This window comes from Cyprinodon variegatus, unplaced genomic scaffold, assembly GCF_000732505.1.
Source record: "Cyprinodon variegatus isolate N-32 unplaced genomic scaffold, C_variegatus-1.0 Scaffold418, whole genome shotgun sequence".
Lineage (NCBI taxonomy): Eukaryota > Metazoa > Chordata > Actinopteri > Cyprinodontiformes > Cyprinodontidae > Cyprinodon > Cyprinodon variegatus.
Window position 1 is genome coordinate 538627 of NW_015150871.1, and position 23981 is coordinate 562607.

General features: G+C 37.2%; 1 protein-coding gene across 7 annotated transcripts; it reads right to left on the reverse strand.

Moving 5' to 3' along the window:
- Window positions 1–1474: 1474 nt before the first annotated feature.
- pphln1 (periphilin 1) lies at window positions 1475–23606 on the reverse strand. Of its 7 annotated transcripts, none has more exons than XM_015388288.1 (11): window positions 23561–23606; window positions 21237–21301; window positions 20906–21109; window positions 20754–20815; window positions 19689–19805; window positions 19141–19313; window positions 17122–17205; window positions 16314–16349; window positions 14416–14471; window positions 9014–9151; window positions 1475–2268 (listed from the first exon to the last, which is right to left on the reverse strand). In XM_015388288.1, coding segments are annotated over exons 1-11 (1200 nt in total). In that variant the 5' UTR covers window positions 23562–23606; the 3' UTR covers window positions 1475–2004. The 7 variants fall into 7 exon arrangements, with proteins under 7 accessions (XP_015243774.1, XP_015243773.1, XP_015243776.1 ...); XM_015388287.1 differs by having other exon boundaries at window positions 1477–2268; window positions 19135–19313; XM_015388290.1 differs by lacking the exon at window positions 16314–16349 and having other exon boundaries at window positions 1477–2268.
- Between the last annotated feature and the right edge of the window lie 375 nt (window positions 23607–23981).

Here is a 23981-nt window from a genome sequence, read left to right on the forward strand (position 1 = left end):
TATATTTTGGTTGTTTTTATTTATTATAGTAATTGATATCTTACAATATATCATATAGAAACAAAAAGCAACACATTAATTGAGGATTTTCCTCTTTCTAATTACATGTAAAACAGGATTATCCAACCTTGGCTAAAATGGCTCCCTATATGTTACTTCTTTAAAAGGTAGCCAAAGAAAAAAACTAAAAAAAAATACAACCTTGATTCAGTGCTGTGTATGTAACTGAGAAAGGTTTGATTTAATTTATGCTTCAACATTTTGTTGAACCATTTGTTATTCCATGGGAATTAAGACGCAATTGGAAACATATATTTGTAATCATTTTATGTCAAACAAATGTAACACAGGGTGACAGGAATGCACATGGCTGCAGGTCTTACACATTTAGCTATAGTGCAGCCTTATTCCAAAGGGTTCTAAATTAATCTCTTTTCTCAAAATTCTGCAAACAATAACTTATAACAATAAAAAAAAAATTTACTGAAGCATTGAAGATTGAGCTGATGTGAATATTGTTATCACTAATCATTCTGAAAAGGTTTTAACAGTTTAAATGGAGTCCTCCCATAGTAATTCAGCTGAATGGACTTAACTCAAAGAGGCACACACTTGTCTTTAAGGTGGCATAGTTGGCTGTGCCTGTCAGAGTGCAAACATGGAACATGAATTGAATTGAAATGGGTGCGGACCTCCTAGAGAGAGAGACACAAATCTGGGGAAAAACACTGGAAAATAAAAATACTGCTTTGAAGTTTCTAGTGAGCACTTTGTTTATTAATGGAATAAGTTTGGAACCACCTGGGCTCTTTCTAGAGCTGGTTAGGGGCCCTTAGAAGAGGTGACCAAGAACCTTCCAGAAGGACAACAATCCCTGCTGCCACCATTCAGGCCTGTACAGTAGTCTTATCTAAAACAATGATTTAACTCTGATGTGAATGCTGGGTGTCATTTTGGAGGAAACCAACCAAAGTTGGTGCAAAGAGTTATGGGGATTTTTTTATTTTTTATTTTGCAGATAATGTCAGCGTAGTCAAGATAGAAGGAAAGATGAATGCAGAAATGCAAAGAGACACCCTGAATGGAAAATCTGCTTCAGAGCTCCCTGGACTTCAGACTGGGGAAACGACCTAAAGCACAGCAATGATCCCAAAATGGCTTTAGAAATACTTCCTTAATGTCCTGGAGTGTCCAAGCCAGAGTCCAGACTCAAATCGGATTGAACAGCTCTGGCAGACCTGAAAATGGCCATGCAGACGTTTCCTATCCAACCTGATGGATTTTTAGATGTACTGCAAAGAAGAATGGGCCAAACTGCCTAAATCTAGATGTACAAAGCATGTGGCATTGTTTTCAAAAAGTGCAAGTCTTGTGATTTAAATTTTCCATTTCTAATTAAAACCAAGGTGATGTGCAGTAAGTGATGTAATAAAATATGGTAACTTTAAAGCCAAAAAGCTTTTACATGTATTCATTTACCATAGCTGCCAATAATTAAGCAATATAAGATTTATATAAAGATGGATAGGATTTGCATGTTTACTGCACACTGTTAAAAAGCAAAAAGTCAAATTCAAATATTTCAAGACAGTACAAATTTATATGATCTTTTAACATTTTTTTCATTTGCAGCACCAACTTATACATATACATACATCTGACGATTTATAATTCAATTCACATACCAGAAAACAAGACTTACAAAATGTGAGAAAATGCTTGAAAAATGAACGTCAAACCGAACCCATGGGAGCCATGGTGACTTAATTTTAAATAACAATTTAACATTAAACAGAATATCGTTTAGAATATTTTGACATATTTCATAGAAAACCTAATAAAGGGTCCATTCAAATATAACACTGGTCAGTCCTGTGAAGAGTTTCATGGCTTGCTGTGACCTACAGTACGTTCAGCCAAACAATCCTAAATTTGAGCCGATCATTCCAAAAATTCCTCACATTATTGGAGCGGAGTCAGGAAAAAAACAACAAAAAAACCAAATCAGAAAGATGAGCTGTGGTTCACTCCGGTCTTTGAGAGTTTCTGGGAAATGGCGGGAGTGGCAGAGTCACAGACTGTCGGTTCTTGCTGCCGGACCTCCTCATCCAGCTCTCTGATGAAGTGCTTAAGGTCGCTCAGACAGCGCTCTCGTATCTCTCCAAGGTTCTCTCTGAGAGGGACTTGCAGCTGTTTCTCCAAGCTGGGATCCTTAGCCACGAGCATTTTCACAACCATTCCGAACGTCTCGCAGTCCTGCCTGTAGACCTGCAGAATGACAAGGAATGTTGATTTAACACTTATCTTTTTACAAAATGCTTTTTATAAATGTGATGGCCCAGATCTGGGCCTATGCATTTGAATGCAGATTTCAGAGGAGGCCTGTGTGTGTGTGTTTGAGAGGTGGGGTTTAAGGAAAAGCCTTTAATTTGATGGTAATGAACCATTTCCTTCCTGCTCTACCAGTCACCTGGATGCAAATACTTCACAGCACTATGCCTCAGCTAACTACTACATTGTGAATAAAGTAGTGTCAGAACAGATGACTTCTTTTGTAGGCCATGTGCTAAAGCTAAGAAACAATCCCAAACACATTGAATCAGTATTTTAGATGTTTATATCAGATGTTAAAGCTGTAATAATGAAATAGGTGCTTCAATAGAGTGAACACTGATATTTAAAGGAATAGTACACCCAAAACATGATTAGCCTTCATTTTCTACTCACCCCCATGCTGAACACCACCCTGGAGTACTTTTTTGATATCTCAAATGCATCTGGAGATCTGGGAGGCTTCTTGCTGTCTGCTGACATTCAAATAATGGAGGTCTATTGTGCCCGAGGCAGAAAGGTCCATAAAAGTCCACAAAAACGTGTCAATATTCCTCCATACTGCTCGTCCAATGTATTCCAAGTGTCCTGAGTGGGTAGCATCCAGAATTTGTGCCGGCTTCCATAGCGTCGTGAACGCGCATGTGCGCGCTTTCAGGAAATCCTATACACTACTGTTTATGCTCTAAAAACGTTCTAAATGACTTCGTTTTGAGTAAATTCTGGATGCTACCCACTCAGGACACTTGGAATACATTGGACGAGCAGTATGGAGGAATATTGACACGTTTTTTGTGGACTTTTATGGACCTTTCTGTCTCGGGCACAATAGACCTCCATTATTTGAATGTCAGCAGACAGCAAGAAGCCTCCCAGATCTCCAGATGCATTTGAGATATCAAAAAAGTACTCCAGAGTGTTGTTCAGCATGGGGGTGAGTAGAAAATGAAGGCTAATCATGTTTTGGGTGTACTATTCCTTTAAGTGATAAAGCATAACACTGCAGTTAAATTGAGCTTAATAGGGAAAAACAAAGCCAGAGGTACAGCGGAGGGGTTTAAAAAAAACTGACGAGGAATAAAAAGGTGCAGAGCTAAGATCATCACCTTCATCATTTCAAGACATTTAGGAAAAACGTTTCCATGTTAAACAGTTTTGAGTATTTGTCAGGTTTTATTCTTGGGATCCAAAAACCAAACAATGCAAAAAAGAATCTAAAATTAGTTTAGCATTTTTGGATTGTAGGAAGAACAATTGCAATATTTTTCTGGTATCTATACTTAGAAGGCTTTATTATTCCTCTGAACCTTTCAATCACTATGGACTAAAACCTAAAGTGAACGCTAATGAACAAAAACGGTTTGTGAAATTCCTTAAAATAGCATTTTGTGGTAGTTAGAGCTCATATTCGAATTTAAAGTCTTTAGGTGTCTTAATTCCTTTCCTGTCAGCTGTGAATTTTTTCTGTCACTGATGATAAAATGTCGATAGTTTAAATAAGCATGGCATTGATCAGGTGACTCTGACCTAAAAGGTTATATTGCCAGACTGGTGAAGGTATCTTTGACTGTTTTTTGTAATTGGTGCTCATTAGCACCAACTTGTAGGGAAAAGCCTGAATAGTTTGCAGCATGTATGACCGAGTGTGACCTAGATTACAGTGGCAACACTGGCTAAAATGGACAAAGAGAAAAAAAAATACAAATGGAATAAAAACATTTGCAAGTTACCAATGTTTTTAAAAGAGTTTATACAGATTAGTTTAACCTCTTTTCCAGTTTAGCAAGACAAAATTATAAACCTAAATCAAATGGTTAAGCATGAACTATCTTTCTAGACTGGACCCAAGTAATTTGTTTTCAAGTTACAGTGTAGAAATGAACACCATTTCACAACACAACCATTACATTACCTTCCAATGTTCTATAACCCCAAGGTCTGTTTTTCCTGAGTCAGAACTAAGTTCACTACCTCTGATGAAGTTGATGCGCTGGGAGCCGACTCACAAACACATCCCCTTTAACAGCGCATACAGACAAACATCTATGTACCCATCAGCCTCCGTGTTTTGAATTAGGCCAGACAAAATCAACTCTCAGTTGTTCAGCCATAGTGGCTTCTCCGCTGCAGGGCCCACTGACTCACCAACTTTATTTATAGATTTTCACTTTGTTCGTTGAAGAACAAAGATCTGCTGTATAACAGTTTATTTGTAATGAGTTAAACAAAATAAACATCCCCCTTAGACTAAAAGAACAGAGTAGAACCACTTCTTTAACGAACTACGAATATTTAGCCAGTGTTTGATGAAACCTAAAAGCTAAAGTTAAGCTCTTAACATCTCTTCATCATCCTCATCATTTCCAAAAAAAATAGATTTATTATAAATCTACACATATAAAAGTTTTAGTGAAAGGTTAACAAAAAAAAGGCTATAGGCATTAAAGTTATTCATTTTTTAAATTAAAGTTTTATTGGGTTTATATTAATCATAACAGAATTATGATAATATAGTTATAGTGAGGATTCTCAAATAAAGGAAACTAATAAAGGTATTAATTGTCAAACATGGTGATGGCAGCATTATGCTAGGTGACTGTTCAACAAAAAAGACTTTCTATGAAATGTCCATTATTATAAACATAAAAAAAAATCTTAGAAATTAACTCACTGAAACTTAAAGGTGTAAAAAATACTTCCAAACCTTTACAAGACAAAAGGTGAAAATTAGCTGTTCCATATAAACCATCAAGTCCCTGCCTTACACAAACACGTCCAGAGGGAGGGGAAAATAGGTGGCGTGGCTTTTTAAATGATTTACTTAATAGGAAGAAAACAGTGGCATTAATCACTGCAGAGGAAACATGCCTTGATCATCAGGATGTTTCTAAACCAGGTGCTGACGCAAATCAAACACACCCGACCTTTAAACATGGTGTGTGTCCATACATGTAGAATATAATTACAAGGGATGTGTGTAAATCACTCTCTATACTGTTCTAGATAAACTAACATACTTCCTTTTAGGTATCCTAACAATGTCTGATGATAACATTCAGCAGCTAACTATTTACGCTATTCTCTCAGGATGTAACCAATCAGTATGGAAAACGGCTGCTATAAATACAGGAAGAAGCTGTTCCTACAAAACAATGTGCAGAAAACGAGGTTCATGTATTCAGCCATGCTCCTAAAAATCTATCCAGTTATCCATCAGGAAGGAAAGAAGTACCGGTAGTTTGCAACAGAAACAGACAAACTCCCGTCTTATGATAATTCTTTGAAAGTATTCAAAAATGAGGAAATAAAATAAAATCACTTTTTTCATCTCTAATGTGAGGTTTTCAACACAATTCTACTGCAAAACAACAAAACAAACTAATGGGAAACAAAAAGTGTTTTATGAAAGATTGAAAAATTGTGACTAATGACTATAAATGGTTAGATACTAAAACTTCAAAGTGTAGTATTAACAATAGTAAATGGAACCACCTATTATCCCACTTCAGTTACATGATTTATCTTTTTTATCTTTAAAACAAAATCATACTCATGCATCTCATCACAGTGAAAAAAATAGAAATCTAGAGAATTCATTTTTCTTAAAATAAGTGCATTTTGTCTTGAATTGAGGTGATAAGTGAGACCCTTTACCAATGGAACAAGATAATTTAAAAGTTTTAAAATAAGGGAAAAAAACTATTGCATCATCTTATTTCAAGTGCATTTTAACTAATCTTGTTTTAAAAGTAGAAATAGTAATTAAATTGGCAAAACATCTTATTTACCTACTCAAATTAAGAGTAAATACATTTAATTAAAGAATGTTTTACTTATTTCTAGATGGTTTTTGCAGTGAGTAGCATCGGACTTTTGAACAAAAATGAGACAAACTACTTTGACAATGAAACATTTCTAATCCTTTACAATTGTCATATTTCGCCGTTTATATTCTGATTATTTCTAAAATAACTCATGTCTGCTTTTCTTTGCCATAGACTTCATATAAAGCAGATATTTCTTTTGGCATCCTTCTCCTTAATGGTACCTTTAAGATCCCGCTGATCCTTTGTAACCCCTCTATAAACCACGGCTTTTGCCAAAGCATACAAATGATCCGACATCAGTGAAATCCTGACATTGAAAATTATTTCACATAATTGAGACTCAGTATGATTTATGTCAGGGCTCTATTCAAGATTTGCATATGAAAGCAATCTAGGCAGCGTATAAGACCAAGTGTTAGTTTAAGGCTGTGAAGACTTATGAAGCCGAGGGAAAGATTTTATATGGTTTATGTTTTTTTTATATCTTCACCACAAAGACTGGGAATTTGACAGGGTGTGTGATCGTTTTAGATTTATTCCAGGCTGAATCTGGATGTTTGCATCTCCCCTTATGCTGATGGTTGTAGATTAGGACTGTGAAATTGCCTGGTTTAAAAAACATAAAATGATAATAAAAAAAAAGCAAAATTGAATAGAAACTCAAAAAGCTTAAGCGTTGTTCTTTGGGTAGTAAAGAGTAAAACTACCATCTTTACAGCATGCATGCCTCGTCAGTCACTCCAGCCAGCTTCTATGATGCTGGCCGTTTAGGTTTCAAAGAGGGACGCTCTGTGAGTGTTTTAGAAGAAGGCCCATTTAGTGCGTTTGTGTTTGTGTGAGGGCAGTAAATTGAGAGCATTTAACGGAGGACAGAAAGCCAAACATCTGAACCACACTTGTCATCTTGTCACTTGAGAAAAATACTGTTTTGACTTTAGATTGCAAAAGTGAAAGTTACTTTATCATGGAGTAAAAATAAACCGCTAACCTAAGTGAGTTTATCTGAACGTGGAAGGGATGGTGGGAAATTATGACCGCTAAAACAGAAAAGTAGTTTGATGCAATTTAAGGATACTGGGGAGAATAATGCAAACTGTAACTCCTATTCCTTCACCTTATGCAGGGACAAAAGTAAAAACAACACCTTAGGATGGAAAGAACAAATTAATGTATTTTTGTTGCCCTCCGTAAGGTTCCTACCTCCTTTTACTGCTAGCATTATTCAGAGAGCACTTAAGAAGACTGCCAACACACCTCAGCTTTGGCTTAAGTGTACTTACAGAAAAGCACTATTAGGACAAACTAGTTAGAAAGCAGCCTTTAGGTTTTGGCTAGTGTATTGAAGCCTCAGTAGTTCAAATATTCACCAAACAAAAGAAAGGAAGCAGTAGAGCAGGGTTCCTACATAAAGCTTCACAGCTGAATTACCTCCTTAATAAGCATTTAAGTTCTCCCGTCCTGCTAATGACCTGATTATTAGACTCAGATGTGTTGAAGTAGTGACACATCTAAAGGCTGCAGGACAGCAAACCTCCAGGACCGAAATACACAAAAGCTGTTTTAGTTCTTTGATTTAGGGAAAAAAAAAAACACCGATTGAATTACTTTTTCTGGCAAGATATGTCCAAATAACACATGAAAAAGATCAGAGCTGCAAAACAACTGATGAAATCTGGAAATGATAAAGGCCAGAGAACGTGAGAGAACAAAAGTTGGAAATGCAAAAGAACATTAAAAAAAACACTTCATATATAAATATTCCTTTGTTTTCCTTACCAAATAGTCTTTCTATAAATGAAATGGGACACCCCCTAAACAAAATTTTTGGTGAAAAAGAAAACCTTGATTTACAGAATCAGCCACAATTACCGGTTCACCAAGCCATTTATATGCATTAATCAGACAAATTTTAATTTTGATTAAGACAGTTTACTAAAAGCCATCCTATAGGTATGTTTATTCAGGCCTGTTCATCATTAAATTCAGACATAAAGGTTTTCTAAACTAGATTCCCAGGACTTTAAGTAAAGAAACATGTTGACAGCACCACTGATCCGCCACCATATTTATCATAAACGTAAACGTATAAAGCACATGCTAAATTGGAAAGGTGAAGAAGACATTTTTACTTTAATGCAACCCAAACAACCACGGTGAGTTGTTTCTACTATATAAAGAAATATGTTTAAACTGAAAGCTGGATGGATACAAATCTTTCAATGCGAGATTAGGCTACCTCCCAGGGGTGCTATTGTGGCCTGCACTGCGAGTAACAATAAGAATTTACTCAAGAAAATGAGCAAAAACACAAGCAAGGACAAAATGCTTTGACTGTAAAACAGGAGGGAAGGTGCAGCGTCAGCAGGAACATTACGGCAGAGCTGCAGGCTCACTGGTGCAGCTCGCTGGGAGAGGGAACCGAATGCTCCAGGGCAAAGTTAGCTCAAGTTTTAATGGTTTCGAGTAAACCAGTGGTAGCAATAACTGGTCCTGGCATGGCATTCATTAGACAAGGGAGCAGATCTGGAACTTTTAGCCTGGGGTCCTCCAAGCTCTGTTAAACATGCAATTTCAACATTTACTGTGTGTGTTTAAAAAGCAAGAGTCAAGCTTTACCTCATTAATAACGATGGCATGAATAAACCAGAGCTGCAGGTAACAAGAAGTTAAAGGAGCCAGAAGGAAAACTGTTCCAAGAGTAAAAACCTTAACCTAAGGGAACCAGATAAAGTCTATATATGTGCATTTCTTTACTCTGCACCTAAATTAAAAGAGTGATCATTTAAAATGTGCTCAATATGACCCCTTCCCCCGATCAACAAATCCCTCGTTTTTAGTAGATAAAGGACATGTACCTTTTCAATCTCCTTGGCTTTGGCTGCGATAGCCATAGTTCGCCTCTCTTCTGAATTCTCAGTTGACTTTTTGCTTTCCTCAATCACAGGGGCTGCAACTGGTTCCTCCTTTTCTACTTCCGGAGGATGACTCTCCTCCTGCAGAGAGGAGAAGAAAATGTGAGGAGCTTTAAAGAAAACTAGGAAACAGGAAAACATGCACAGAAATTGCTTTTAACATTAAGACTTGATGAGAGAAACAAATCCAAGATAAATTACTCAAACATCATACATGACCAAATGAACAGACAAAACAATGTTATGGAATATGGGTCAATAACCTGAGGCCCAACATCAGTGGATCACTGTGAGTGGCTCTTTTTTAATAGAAAGATCTAAGTGAATAAAACATAAAAGGTCAAGCTTAGATCTAGCGTCACTTTAAGTAGTTTCTACTTGACAATATAGGATTTTTATTAGTAAATTCTGTCCAGAAACAGTTATTAACCATTCAAATGAACAGACTGGAAACTGTGGCAGCCATGTTCCTGCAAAACCTGAAACCGAGTGTAAATAGGGTCATACTATTAATGCTCATTTCCTGATTCTGTGAGAGTCTGACGGCCAAACCGCAGAGCTACCCAAGCAGGAATAAAGTTCACTCATACATTAAGAAGAAACGGGCCACGGACCGAGTCATCTTTCATTCCTAGATGGCTGAGTAAAGAGAGGGGATGGAACATCAAGGCCAACTGCTGTCTAAAAAAGAAAAGCGCAACTCATAAGGAATCATCCAATTATTCCTTCCTATTCAGTCCCAACCATAGCTCCGGGGAGAAGTCCTGCATACATACTTGTGCATGCAAGATAGATCACATTTGTCAGTGTTCAACCTCCTTTGCTTGAGTAAAAAAGAAAAAAAATTGCAAACTTACTGGAGCTTAATAATAACTGGCAGGAAAAAGTCTTGAATGCGTTCCACCCCTTTCCCAAGACGAAGCAGGACAGAATTACCTCCCACATAGAGAGAATCATAAATGTAATTTTAGGGGGATATTTAATCACTTCTGCAACAAACCATTCAATAAACACAAGATTTATTCTTGTCGTTGCAAAGCATGCGTTTCCAGAAACTAATACGCTGTGTTTTCACGGATTCCGTAGTGCCGGAAATAAGGGAAGTAACTGTTGGAGAGCAACATGGACGGGAGCCAGAGCCTCTTACCAGCACTGCGCCATGTTTATCGAATGTAAACAGTTGTTTTGGCTTGTTAGATCAGAAGCGATTGGCGCAGTTTGTTGATGTTCGTACGTTGCGTTCAATGGTGTCATGTATTTAACGGTTCAACCCGGGTCTGGTGTTCCCACAGCATGCAATCAGAACCGATGCATTTGACCCAGGTAGACACTCATCAGTGATCTGTTCCCACTGCCACTAAAAGCCGGTTGTCCCCGGGTTAAACATGTTTTTCAGTCAGTGTGAAAGGGACTGCGAAGGCCCCAGAGATTTGTTAGAAAACAATAATAAAGTAAAAAGATGGATTAGGAATAATGTGGTGGAATAGTTCAACCCAGGTTCTGGATAAATACTAGGGATGCGAATCGAAAACCAGTTCTGTGTGTTCCAAATCCATGGCACCGTTTGGCAGCTTGCTTAACGATTCTCTTAACGGTTCCATGCAGCACCAGAGCCTAGCGCTGGGCAGCACGACTTACAACACATTTTTTATTGCAAGTTACACGCACAACATTCAGTAAGCAAGTACAACATTCCCAGGCATAAGTAGAAAAGCAAAACAAAAAAAATGGCACCCCATCGGGTAAAGCGATCAAAAGTTTGACTTCGTTTTATGGAAGAGAAAGATGGCAACAAGGTGCTTTGCAATCGTTGATGCTTCGGGACAGACGCTCCAGTTATGATCAGCATGGAAGGCAACTCTGGTGGTAAGTACCTAGTTTTATATCACTGGCTGTGCTTAATGTGATTCCTAGTAAATCATATGCCATTACCGGAAATAAACCAATTTCCTACCTCTCTTTGGGGTTATTAAACATGTAACGAAGTTGCTCCGCAGTTCAGTGAGCGAGAGAAAGGTGACGCTCGTTTATTTAAATCAGGGAGAGATGAGTTGATTTCCAGAAATTGTACAGTAATGCTTTTTCATTAAACGGATGCCTTATCCATTAGATTTAGATAATTGTGATGAGACGGGTAGCCTGGCTGGCTCAAAGGCTGGCAGCTCCCGTTCACTGCCTCCTGTTTTTGCCGAGGCGGACAGAAATAGAATGTCCCAGGCGAAGGTAGAAGAATGTCACCGCACACTAAACAAGTTCATTGTTCACAGAATCGATAAGGCAATTCCCAACCCTAATAAATACCCAGAGCAAACGTGTCACAGAACAAATCCATCTCCCAAAATGGACAGGATATGGCACAACTCCAAATTCTTTAGATTTAAAAGCCAGTTTAAAAAGTATCTCACTTTCATTCAGCCTCAGGGTTATGCACTAATCTGCCACAATACATCAAGTTTGAGGTGTAATGTTACAGAATTCCATAATTAATACTTTCATAAGCCGTGTATCTGCATGTTAGAACACACATAGGTATCTTACTTGGTAAAATATGAAATTATAAACAGGAATTTTCAGCAGAGATGAGCCTCCTGATGACCTTTCCTTTGTTCCAAATCCAGCCCTCCACCCATTGATCACCTGGCTGTGAGCCAAAGGTGGAGCCCTCTATAGTCCCTCTCCTCTTTGGTCTCTTCCGTCAGTGATGACCCCAGAAAGCCTTTGTGTGCATGCTGAACTGCCACAGCAGGCAATGACCCAGACCATCGGAACAAGCTTTACTAAGAGCACAGCAACAATCTTTCATCTCGGCCAAGGTTATGGGCATGTGCCCTGGGAACGAGGAACAATGCGCCGCAGCACAGATCAAAACCAGCAGCAGCACATGTTTCTATGTGTACTTGTGGACAAGCGGGACAGTAACAAACTTTGATCACAGCATTGATCCAATTGGACGTGCGTCAGAAAGAGACACGCTTCTATTTGGTTATTACTGATGTTACCCAGCTTTCATTTAAATGGCCAAGTACAGCCAAAAAGTCAGTCCAGTTTTTGAAATAAAGCATTCCCTAAAATTATACTTTGTCTTTCAACTTCAGCAGTCACCTCTGGCAAAAATAAAAAAAGGGTTTGATTTAGTCTGTGGTTGGCCACACTGTTTCTTAACTGGTTCAGTGAAACCCCAAAGCCACTCTGGTCATAACAGAGATGCTTCAATTACTTTTTGATTAAAGGGAACTCAACCCTGACTTGTAAAATATTACAAGTCAGTCGCCTCTAGTTTCACTCTTGAGATAGGAAGAAGCCTTTACAAAAGCAGCTTTTTGAAAGACAAAAGAAATAGACCAAAAACTAATGGTTGGGCAATAGGGTTTCTGATGAAGAAAGCAAACTAAGTTTTACCATTTTTTGATACAGAAGTAGGCTGAAAGGAGCCAAAAGATTGGCTGTCAGAAAAAGGGACTGAGAAATGATTACTTTAAGCATATTTACATATAAAGCTTTCCTCTGGATAATATCCTAAGAGTGTTTCCAGGTTTTTAACATTTGCCACAAGTCTCTGTGCTTGAAGGGGATGGAGAAAGGAGTGTATAAAGACAGTTTGTACACATCAGCGTATGTAAAACAACGTTCACTATATGTCAAAACAAAGCAGCGATGTGCACTTCCTCAAATAAATCCACATCCAAGGCTTAGAAAGAGCTCCCATGCTGCCCTGGTGATGGCTAATAAATGCCAGTAACTACAAGCATGAAACAGTGATTGTTAAAGACATAAAGACATAGTTCATTGGTAGCTTCTCTATCTGTTGCATCAACTCTCCACCCGTCATAGAGAAGCGACATCATTTATGCATCAAGCACATCTGCATAAATTTTAAACTTAAAGTTTGTCATTGGTGCTGATGACTTTAAAAAAAATGCAAAGATGACACAACAGAAAACAGATGCTATGGCTGCAACAAAAAAATTTATTTTGCAAATCAGTTAATCTGTTGACCATTTTTTTCAATTAATCGATTTAAATTTGTAAAAAGTCTTCTTTAAAAAATCTTTGGCTATACAATTTTTAAACAGTTGAAACTCAAACATTTCCTTTTCTATATATTAAATGCTAAATGTTAATATGTGTTTTTACAATCCTGATATAATTACTGCTCTAAGTAGGCAGATCTGTCAGCTAAAGGCATGTTTCAGAGTCTATACTTCAGTTAACGATTAATCCATTACTAAATTAATTGAGGATTATTTCAATAATCAATTAATTAACTTTTAATAGTTCCACATTACTGTGGAGCTATCAAAAAAATCCTTATAATCATCTTTACAAACTTTTGGAAATTGCAAAGTTTCGCCAGTTCAAAGAGCTTTTTCTAAACCTTAGCTGTGTTCAGCACAAAGAAGTTCCACAAGTCTAGAAGACACAGAACATTTTAGAAAGATGTCAAATCATCAAATGAATAAAACGCTGCACAACCTTTAAAAAATGATAGACACAAATCAGCGCTAAAGACATTAACAGGCAGCACTTTCAGACCATTTAGATTTTTTTCCAAAGCTATGAATGAGGCATAAAACACAGAAGCCTCTCAAATTCTAGTCAAAATGTTCCCTGTGAGTCTCAGGTTGCACTTCAACCAAAAAAAAAAATCATACGACGGATACCTTGCTCCGTCCAGCAGACACTCGCACATGCACAGACACACTCTCCCCCTGCATAAGGAAACGATTGTTCATTGTAAACAGCATAAACACATCTAAATGAGCTCTGCTGGGACTCTGCTGTCTTTGCGGTCAAGATCATGTGATAAAGTTATGACTTGGGCTACTGAGTTAACCCCTAGCTTCTGGGTGGCCTTTGCTGCACACCCTGCTCCTAATCGCAATCACCATCTGATTTTATTTACCCTCCCTGTGCGTATCTGGAGATGGATGCATGAGCGAAACAAACTACTGTTTACAATTCAGTCCAGAGATGTACACATTCAACACTAAAAGTAGTTTTTAAAAACTTTGTCAACCGTCAACCACTTTCTTTTACCACTATCAGTCTATGTAACAGAAGTCTGCTTACACCAATGGTAAACACAACGCAGGCCTGATGGCTTTTATGATGTGCGTGAACATTGCTTAAAAAGCCATTAGCATGCTCCAGTAGGACTGAACGCTTATAGCTAGGATGGGATTTAAGAAGTTCCAGATGCACCATGCAGTAACGGGACAAATGCAGAGAGCAGGGCCGGCAATTAATGTGAATATGTTTAGCAACTTTAAACAAAAGTTGTTTATTTGTTAAAAACACAAATTAAACGTCCTTTTTATGGAAACATATTGGTCTCCATTACTCACCTTATTTGATGTTGCACTTTGCGGGGAGCCTTCTCGTGACAGGCCAGGGATTTTGTCTAGAATTTTAAGAAGACAAAGGAGAAAGAGAACAAAGAAGTGATACATTCAACTTTAACTTTGGAGCTAACAAGTAAGATGATCCCACAAAGAGACTCAGGAATAGAGAAAAAGTGGAGAAGCTGACATCTATAAAAAGAACGAACAAGAGATGTATAAATATAGTTTAAGGAACAAGGATTACTGTTGTAGCCAAAAACTGCATTAAGTTAATTACAGACACCCTTAAATTCAATTTAATTTCTTGTGTGACCCACTTCTAGGTCAACTAAAAACACCAATAGAAACCCCCGGCGTTCCGAAAGAAACATAAAAAATGGCTTCAGGAATATCCATCAGACACACTATACCCACACCCCTCTACTTCTGGTGCCGTCTTTACGATCACCGACGGCGGGAAGGACAAAACAGATGAGAAGGGCTTCCTGCAGGACACATTAGAAACGCTTTCTGTCAACTCAGGTTAACTTAATTTAACGGTTTGAATTTCTATTCATTTGTTCTGGAAATTGCATCTGTTACTGTGCAAAAATAATGGATAAAAAGATATGTTAGGCAGTTATTTAACTAGCAGTATGTATTAAGTTTGTAGCATTAGTTAAATAAAGAAGATATAGAAGGTAGAAAATAAGTATCAAGGTGTTAAACTCATTAAGATACCGAAAGGGGAGGATGCCAGCAAAATTAGGCCAGAGGAAAATTTAACAGAACCTTGTTGCTGAGATTGAAATATTGATCTATTTTTCCTCATTAGATAAACTAGTCATTACTTGGGTTCTAAGTTGAAAATAAGCCAAAAGCAGAAGGTCATTAACACTTAATTATTTATTAGACTAATTAAATCATAGCTAAATTAAACTAAATTCTTCTACATTAAGATTTTTTCCTACCGTCATGTGGAACTAGTCCCTTTATAACTTCATATTTCTAAGCATATTTCCCCCAAGACTTTCCAGATGTTTGGGAACCAAATTAAATGCACCCATTTTTATTATGTGAAATGTTCCTTCATATTGAGGTTGGTTTCCAAGCTAACGGCAAAATAAAGGGTTGCTGGTTTTTCTTTGGGCATGTTGAAAATCTCATTCTTAATCCATATTTTATTTGTTAAAAACTGGAATGAATGCTCTAGCACTTTGTAAATCATATACCTTTATACTGTTTATAGTAAAAGGTAAATAAAAGTTTTGTAGAGTGTTAAACATTTTACTCTAAAACTAAAGATAAAAAAAAAGCTGTTAGGTTTTTAATGAAACTAGGCCCTTATTAAAGTTTACAGCCATTTTATTTAACCATTCTTTTCTTAAATGTGGTTACATGCTTAACCACATTCAAATAAACACTTTTGAGGAAAGTTTTCAAATAACCAATTACCGGTAAATGGATTCCATCAAAGTGGAACCAAATCAATCGAGAACCATTTACTAAACATTAGATGTAATTTTAATACCAAACACTTTAACACAATGTAATTATTTTGTCACCTTCTATAAAAGAAAAATATTCTGCCATCAAGATTTTTAATACAATTCTTTCCCTCATGGGGACCTGAAATAATTATTTTCATCTTTTCAATACTTAGAAATCCAATTCCCACAAGGTTTTATAATTATAAAAAAGAAGCTAATCCCTTTCCAAGCACAACACGAAACTTCAATCACAGTTAATTAAAATAAATAAAGCAGATATACACATACTTTTGCAAAAGTCTGAATAAAGACTTAAATTAAAAACATATCTATATTTTTTAACTGCCTTATTCTTGCATTATAAATCAGTTATCCCACTTAACAGCAGAGACCACATTTTGGCCGTCAATAACTAGACTGAGCTTTACTTACCAATTACCTTGGACTGAGAATAAGTTTCTTCATACCCTGCAGGAAGACCAAACCGTAAGGTCACTAAACTAAGTACTATAACTAAGACATCTAGTAAGAGCATGCATCCACTACATTGTCCCTATGAAGAAAGTTTTGTACTCTTCTTTTATATGCACCTCTAAATCATTACAAAACCACCACTCTTGTTTCACGAAGTACACAAAAAGACAATGTTATTTGGGTATAAATTGAATCCTTATTTCACAGGGGAAAGCTCAAAGTGAAATGGAAAGCAGAGGAAAGAGGTGAAATAATGTTAAATGGAGGATTAAAGGTTTCATCATGCAGAATGTCAAGAGATACCTTTAGCACTTTCAAAGTTTATACCACAGCTATTAAAATGCGCACATTTGGGGAAAAAAAAGAATAAAAAACTCTACTTTCAATCAAATTAAAGTATTTGTGTTACAAAGTCTTGTGGATGGATCAAAGTAGAAACAATGAAAAGAGCCAAGGTATCCCTCAACGAGAGGCTAAAATGGATTCCTGATGCTCCAAAGTCCCCACTAGATTCTACATTAGATTTGAAAACTCATGAGAGCACTTACTTAAGACCTGGGTAAAAACTCTACATGTTTTGAAAATAACAGCTAAAGTTGCTGAGCTGTTTTATCTTTTGGTATTAGCAGAAAAATGTGGCTCTGATCTCATTTTGTGTAATCCTCCAATTCATTTAAGTGGTCTTCATCATGTTTTGGGCACGACAAAGATGCAAGTAAAGACATCACCCAAGTCCAAGCTTGTTCACGTGAGTTTGTGTACAGACCCAAAGTCTCGTGTCCAGTCTGAGGAAAGAGCGCCCCCCAGAGGTGCTCAGTAACACCTGTGTGACTCTCTGGAACGTCCAAGTCTGGAAAAGCCAATCAGCCAGATTGTAGGTGGAGGAAACGGAAAGAGATTGTGAAAAAAAACAAAAGAAATGGGGGAAAAAAAAAAAGAGTACATATGAATTTAATTGCATTTTTTTTTTTTATCATTTATTTCTGTTAATCCCTTTGAAGCTGCAATCTACTCTGATTTTGGTCAGTTACATTCCTTTGGTCTGTTTAATGGCGTCTAATAAAAATACTTAACATGCTTACGTATGCTGGGTGGATTTTTTATGAAGGTCTTGCTCCATGAACTAAATATTTAGTAGCTTGGATCACAGAATTAATCCGAATGTCTTTTTAAAGTACAAACTTGTATCAACATCTGTTGAACTTTGCCCATGTAGCTTTGCAAAACTTTTATATAGTTTCTTGGTATTTTTTGTAAAACAACACAAAGAAGTGCATGGTTGTGAAGCAGAATAACTTTTTGTAAAGAAAAAAAAAAGTAAATTTTCACTCAGACCCTCTTGGCTAACACTTGGTAGAACTGCTGTTTTCTGCAGTTAAAGCTGCAGAATCTGGGATCATAGCTATAGCAGGTTTGCAAATCTCCAACCTCAGACTTGCGGCCAAAGTGTTTCATATTTATCTTTTGTCACAGTGCTTAACACAAGGAAAGCAGCACATTCTCTACAGGGATACTGGGAAGCTTCAAACAGGACTTCTAACAAACCGTTTATCCAACAACAATGACCCGGGCCGTTTCTCTATTCACAAGAACGCGAGTACGGACTCGTGTCCTCCCAAAGTATGTTCTTGATAAAAACATAGGAGAGTATGGACTTGGGGAGAACGGGAGCATGCAATGTAAATATGGGTCAATTGGAAAAGAAGCATACTCGTGACGTCACCACATGCGCAGCTCGTCTGGAACCGCATTTCACGTCCTGTTATTAATAGTCTCTGGATAATAAAATATTACTTTTTTAATTTAGTGGGGGAATAATAATCAACACAGTAAAACAAACACAAATTGAATGAACGTTTTATTAAATTAAAATCGCCAGAGCCAGCTGCAGTTCACACAAGGCTAAGATGAGAAAAGGCTGCTGCATACAGGCTAATGTTAGCCATGGCTGCGGTTAGCATCGGAGGTCCACTGGTTGCCACGGTCCTCTAAACATCAGAATATTTTAATTAGGCACTAAAAAAGTAAATGAGCCATTTAGTGACACTTAAAACTATAACATTCTCACCTCAAATTATCTTCAAACGTACTTTTATAGAAAAACGGCAACAAAAAAATAAAAAAATAAAAAAAGAACTTTTAATTTCATACTGTTCATACTCGTTCTGTGAGCGCTCCCCTGGAAGCTGATGCTACCATGGTGCATGCTGGGACAGCTGTCAATCTCGAGAACAGACAAGTCTGCTCTGATGCATGCTTGGTAAAAAGAGAGGGGCGAGAACAACATCTGGAGACTTTGTTATCGGTCTTGTGTTCTTATGAATTGGAACAATTCTAGGGCTTAGGCTCGGAACGTTTCATGAGCACATGACAACGTGCAAGTACATATATTGAGAAACGGCCCCGATCTATGTGGTGCACAGTTAAAAGTTGTCCAATAAACTGCTTTCCCCACTGAATTGTTAGTCTATCTCACTTAAGGTAAATAGCTAGTCTTTTGAGATATTCCCAGCTTGGGATATTGTTTTAGAGCTTAACCCAACTTGAAACTTTGCATCATTTTTCTTCCATTTCACAGGAAGACACTACTTTGGGTTGATCCATGCAAACAAACAACCAAAAAAAAAAAAAAACGACAACATGGTAATGAAGTTTGTGGTTTTAAAATGGTAAAAATTTAAGCTGCATTTATACTCCATGTATTGTAAGAAGCTCCTAAGGCCATTTATAACACTCCCATTCTCCAAAGCTTCAAAAGGCTTAGACATTTTGTACATACTCTTGCCTTGCTGTGCTGGAAAAGGCAGGCTCTTGGCTCTCTCTGGCGAGTAGCCTCTACTGCTCACACTGGAGCCTGAGCGACTGTGGGGAGAACGAGCCACCTCGCGGCGGACAGGGGAACGTTCTCTTAGGGGAGGAAACAGAGCTGTCTTTCTCCTGTAAGGATCTCGGTCCTCCCTGGAATAATAAAAACAGACATAAAGCTAGTTTATGGTATACTTAAACAGTTCAAGTGTTTAAAATATATATAAGAAATTTTTTTTTTAAAGATTAAAAAAAAGGAAAATTCTTCTCATTTTATATATCCCTAACCAGTGATATTCTACATATTTTGTTCACTATCCATAAATATTGTACAATGCTGCCATCTAGAATACACCAAGATGTACTGAACTTCATCCTTGGAGGAAAACACTACTTGACTTTATTTCAGCAAAGGAATTTGTGGATTGTAATTTAATTGTGTCCTTAGTTGCATTTCCCATGTTTAATAAAGAAACAATACTAACAAACAAATCCCTTGGTCAGTGATCAGGAAGTCGGTTTCCATACCCTCTGTCCAGGTTGCGGATGGCTTGCACTAATGTATCTTCTCCGCTTTCTGGAAGTGATCTGGGTGCTGGATAGACGCCCTGACTTCGCACACTGTGAGGTGGAGGAACACGAGCCCTGAGGGGGTCACAGTTACATAAACCAATAAAAAAAAAAAAAAAAGATTTAAGATTAACACAAAAAACAAAAAGCTAAAGATCTAAAAAATCCCCCTATATCCACAAAAAACAGAAATGTGTAACCAAAATTTCTCTAACACCAAAGACTATTTGACACAAAAACAAAAAGTGAACTGAAGATCTTCAAGCTTTCCGGAAAAACTTTCAGTAGCTGAATTACTCTATTACTAAACAATAATAGACAATACAGAGCATTAAAATTGTACGGCACTCGGGAAAAGTGAGTTTAGAGAAAATAATGCAAAGTAGAAAGGGCCAGTCAAATTGCTACATAAAAATTTACAATGCAAATACATTTTCTACAGTGTCACTTTGTTCACTCTCATTTTATTATCTTTTATCCCAGTTACAAAAACGTGAACTTTTTTTTTTTCCTAACTGCAGAAGCTGTCATACTATTAAAAAAGAATAAGCAGCAGCATTTATCTTTAAAATGACGTGCTGGATGCTGAGAGGGATGCCTGAGGTTCTTACAAACCTGAACTCTGATAAGTGCAAGGGAACTGAGTAATGAAAAGGTGGGGGGATGGATACTTCAACTACAATCTGAATTTCCCAATTTATTTAATCATTACAGGAGTTATTAGCCAAAATGCAAAATTAGGACAGGTCAAGCTTGGAAAAGTTAATTCAAGAAGCTTCAACTGTTGTGCAATAAGGACTCATTGCAGAAAGAAAGGCAGCTGCTCTGAGAATCAACTGAGGTTGGTTTCAATTACTTTATAGCACTTCTAGAACCTAGAGCGCCCCTCTGTGCTGGAACTTTGTAAATACAGCACAAATAATCTGGGTAAGTATGAATAAATAAATCTGGATTAGGACCAGCTCAAATCATCAAAATCAGATGGATTTTGGCAATAAATGACAAAAAAAATATTTGAATTACCCAAACTCCAAAGGTCGCGCTGCATGAGGGTCTTCTCTTGGTACCCTGTATGGAAACTCTTCCTAACCATCAAAAGCAAAAAGTAATGATTGTAATTCTGTGTATGGAATTTCACATTTAATCAATGATGAATTAATAAGGTTGATTTTCACCCTCCGTGCTGGTGGGATTGCTCTGCGTTCAGGAAAGTGATGGCCTTCAACTTGGTAGCCCCTCTGGTCTTCGTGGTAGCCTCTGGGGCCGCCTCCATTGGGGTAAAAACGGGGACCTCCTTCATAGCCACGCCCGTACTCATCCTCCGGCCTCCCAAATGGGCCTCTCCTCTCAACGCCTCCAGCTACTCGTGGATATGGACCCTACACAGAAGCATATTTTTTTCAATTGGAGGGAAAAATATAATTACCCTGTGGCATGCTTTTGGTTGCTGTGCAAAAGGGTATATGATTTGTGCTTTAAGATGATCTGAACAAAGTACACACTTACTGGTCTTTCTGGCAAGAAGCGCTCTTCATACGCCTCTCGCACACCTCGATCTCTTCTGTATGTCACTGTGATAATAAATATAAAAATATCTTTATAGATATACAGGTTGAGCTCACTACCTATTCTGTCACACACAGTAACTGGGAAATATTTTAACACACCTAAAACTTTACTTTCTGTGAAGTTACAACCATAAACGTAAGGCATTTTTTTATATGTGGTTTTCGCGTCCTATTTTTCAATTAGCATCTTTAAATGAAGGGGTTAATTTCTATGGAACATTAGTCACAACTAGGGCTGTAAATAATAATCGTTTGGTATCGATGCATCGATCCAACAGCCGACGATCCGATGCATCGACACGTCCGCAAGAGTATCGATTTGTGTTTTTTTGGTCTATTTTTATCCATTTGCTCCTGGACGTAATTCTGATTCCTGTGCTGTGGTGGCGCTAAATGTATTTTGCCCTCCTACCTCGCTTCCTTTAGCCACTACTCTCGTTCCGCTTTTAGTATTTTTTGATGCATGGCCTTTCAGAATCTATAACACAGAGGCATTATTAATTTTCAGTGAACAAGGTTTTCACAGGCCTAGGTGGATTACAACTTTGCTACTTCTGTTATTTGTTATTCTGTTGTTTCTCAAATAAAATGCATAACTATATTACAGCTTTCATTGATTTATATCAAATTTGAAACATTTTCTAGCCTGTAAGGTAAAAAAAAAAGAAGAAATTTACCAATTAATCCAATCGTATCGTGGTGTATTCTTGAGTATCGAAAATGATCGAATCGTTGGGTCAGGAAATTGATACTGAAGTGAATCGTCATGATGGGTGTGATTTACATCCCTAGTCAGAACTGTAGAATCCTATTTGGTTCAATTTCAGCTGCAAGTCTTTAATGGTACGGACCTTTATTAGTAAGCATCTATCCAACTTTGCAGGTCTTGACCTTGAAAATATAAGTTCAACATATGCAAATGTTTTGATTTCGCTGTGGTCTCAAAGCAGACTGTGTGTTTAGGGTTGGTATCCTGATAGAAAACATATCTTCACCTTAGTCCTGTGTTTAGCTTCATTCATTTTCCTTCTCAACTCTGACCAGCTTCCGTGTCTGCTGATGAAAGGCATTCCTACATTATGCTGCAATCAGCGTGTCTCGTCGTGGGGAAGACATGGTCAGTAACAGTTTTCTGCCACAAATGGTCAGATAAGACTAAATTTGGTCTAACCAGACAGGAAATTTTGTGAATATGTTGGATACATATTTCCTTTCATTTTAGAAAGGTACAACTAGAGCAATATATAGATTCATTACAGACTAAAATATGCAATGCTTTCACTCCCAAATCCGAAATAGTATTGGGAAGGTAGAATATTACATAAGATTTTAAAAAGTTTCTGTTTTGAACACAACTGTTAAGCTTCCGAAAAGGATGTTAATTTCTATGCACTCCATATTTGATTGAGGCTCCTTCTGCATGAATTACAGCATTGATCAAATGCAGTAATTTACAATAAGGATTTCAAAAATCATGTATGAGGTGAGGTCAGGCCAGTTTGATGGCCAGTGTTTGCAAATGTCAAATTTTGCAAGAAAATTAAATCAGGAACCATTTAGCAGAAGAAGTAATAACATGCTCTGAAGCACCCTGACAGATGTCTGTGTTGACTGTGGACTCCAGAAAAAGCAATGGAAAGAAAACTTCAGATGATTTGGCATCCTAAATCATCACTATGGACTAGTCTTGTAGTGATGTGATTTTCTCCACTCTTCTTTCATACTCTCTCTTTTCAAAATGAAAATGTAACTATTTCTATGTGAAAAGGGGACAGAATCACTGCGGAAGTCTAGTTTATTTCTCCTTAGCCAAAGTCAGATGATTCTGATGTCGGCTCTGGTTCAGGAGGTTCAAGATTGTGAATTTTTCCCAACAGAGGTTGCTTGACAAACCTCTCAAGGCCGCAGGTCTGTTGCACCTTTTCCTACCATTCTGTAAATATGCTATTAAACAGAACTCTGAATAACACCTCTATAGCAAAGATCTTCTGTGGCTTATCTGCAGTGTGGAGACTACTGCCCTGGAAGTTTGTAATGTTAAGCTTTTAGACAATATTTAAAAAATGTGTGTTATCTATAAGCCATAATGATCTATAACGTCAAAAGATAAAAATGTACTAATAGTTGTAAAGTCATGTGTAATAAGAGCAAATAAAATTGCAAAGCAGCATTCTTTACTGTGTTAATATTGCTCTCAATAACGCAGAGACTTAAATACAACCCAACTGTATTTGTCTGTACTATAAAGGCTTGGTTACTTACTTTTAAACTTTGTTGTTTTTTTTTTTTCGGGAAACAGCCTTCTTATTGATCTGTGAAGAGATTTTCAGTAGATTTAACAGCTTGTAATCATATCATTCAGGAACATTTCAATGAAGAACTAATCTCTGACATCTTAGCTCTTATAGCAATGAACTATAAGCACGTTAAATGTAAATGTATTCATGACAGCAGCTAGCTCCAGAATATAAAGCTAGTTTGGCTAACCCGTCAGTGCAGCAAACATTCACACGTTTGGACTGACGAAAGTCCAGGTTACCGCAAAAAAAAAAATTAAAAACAAATATAAACAGTGACGTCTGTTCCTGTAAAAAACAAATTTTATAAAAGGCAAATAATACATTTCTTTCAGTTTAAAATAACAACACAGTCTCACCTATTCTTGCCGTGGGACTAGCCTAGC

Excerpts from the sequence above, each read along its gene's own strand:
- pphln1 (XM_015388287.1), bottom strand. Across the intron at positions 14,472-16,313 it reads TTCTCAGTCCAAGGTAATTG|ACAAAATCCCTGGCCTGTCA; the intron begins GTAAGTAAAGCT and ends TTAAAATTCTAG. Across the intron at positions 9,152-14,415 it reads AAAGTGCAACATCAAATAAG|GAGGAGAGTCATCCTCCGGA; the intron begins GTGAGTAATGGA and ends TCCTCTCTGCAG.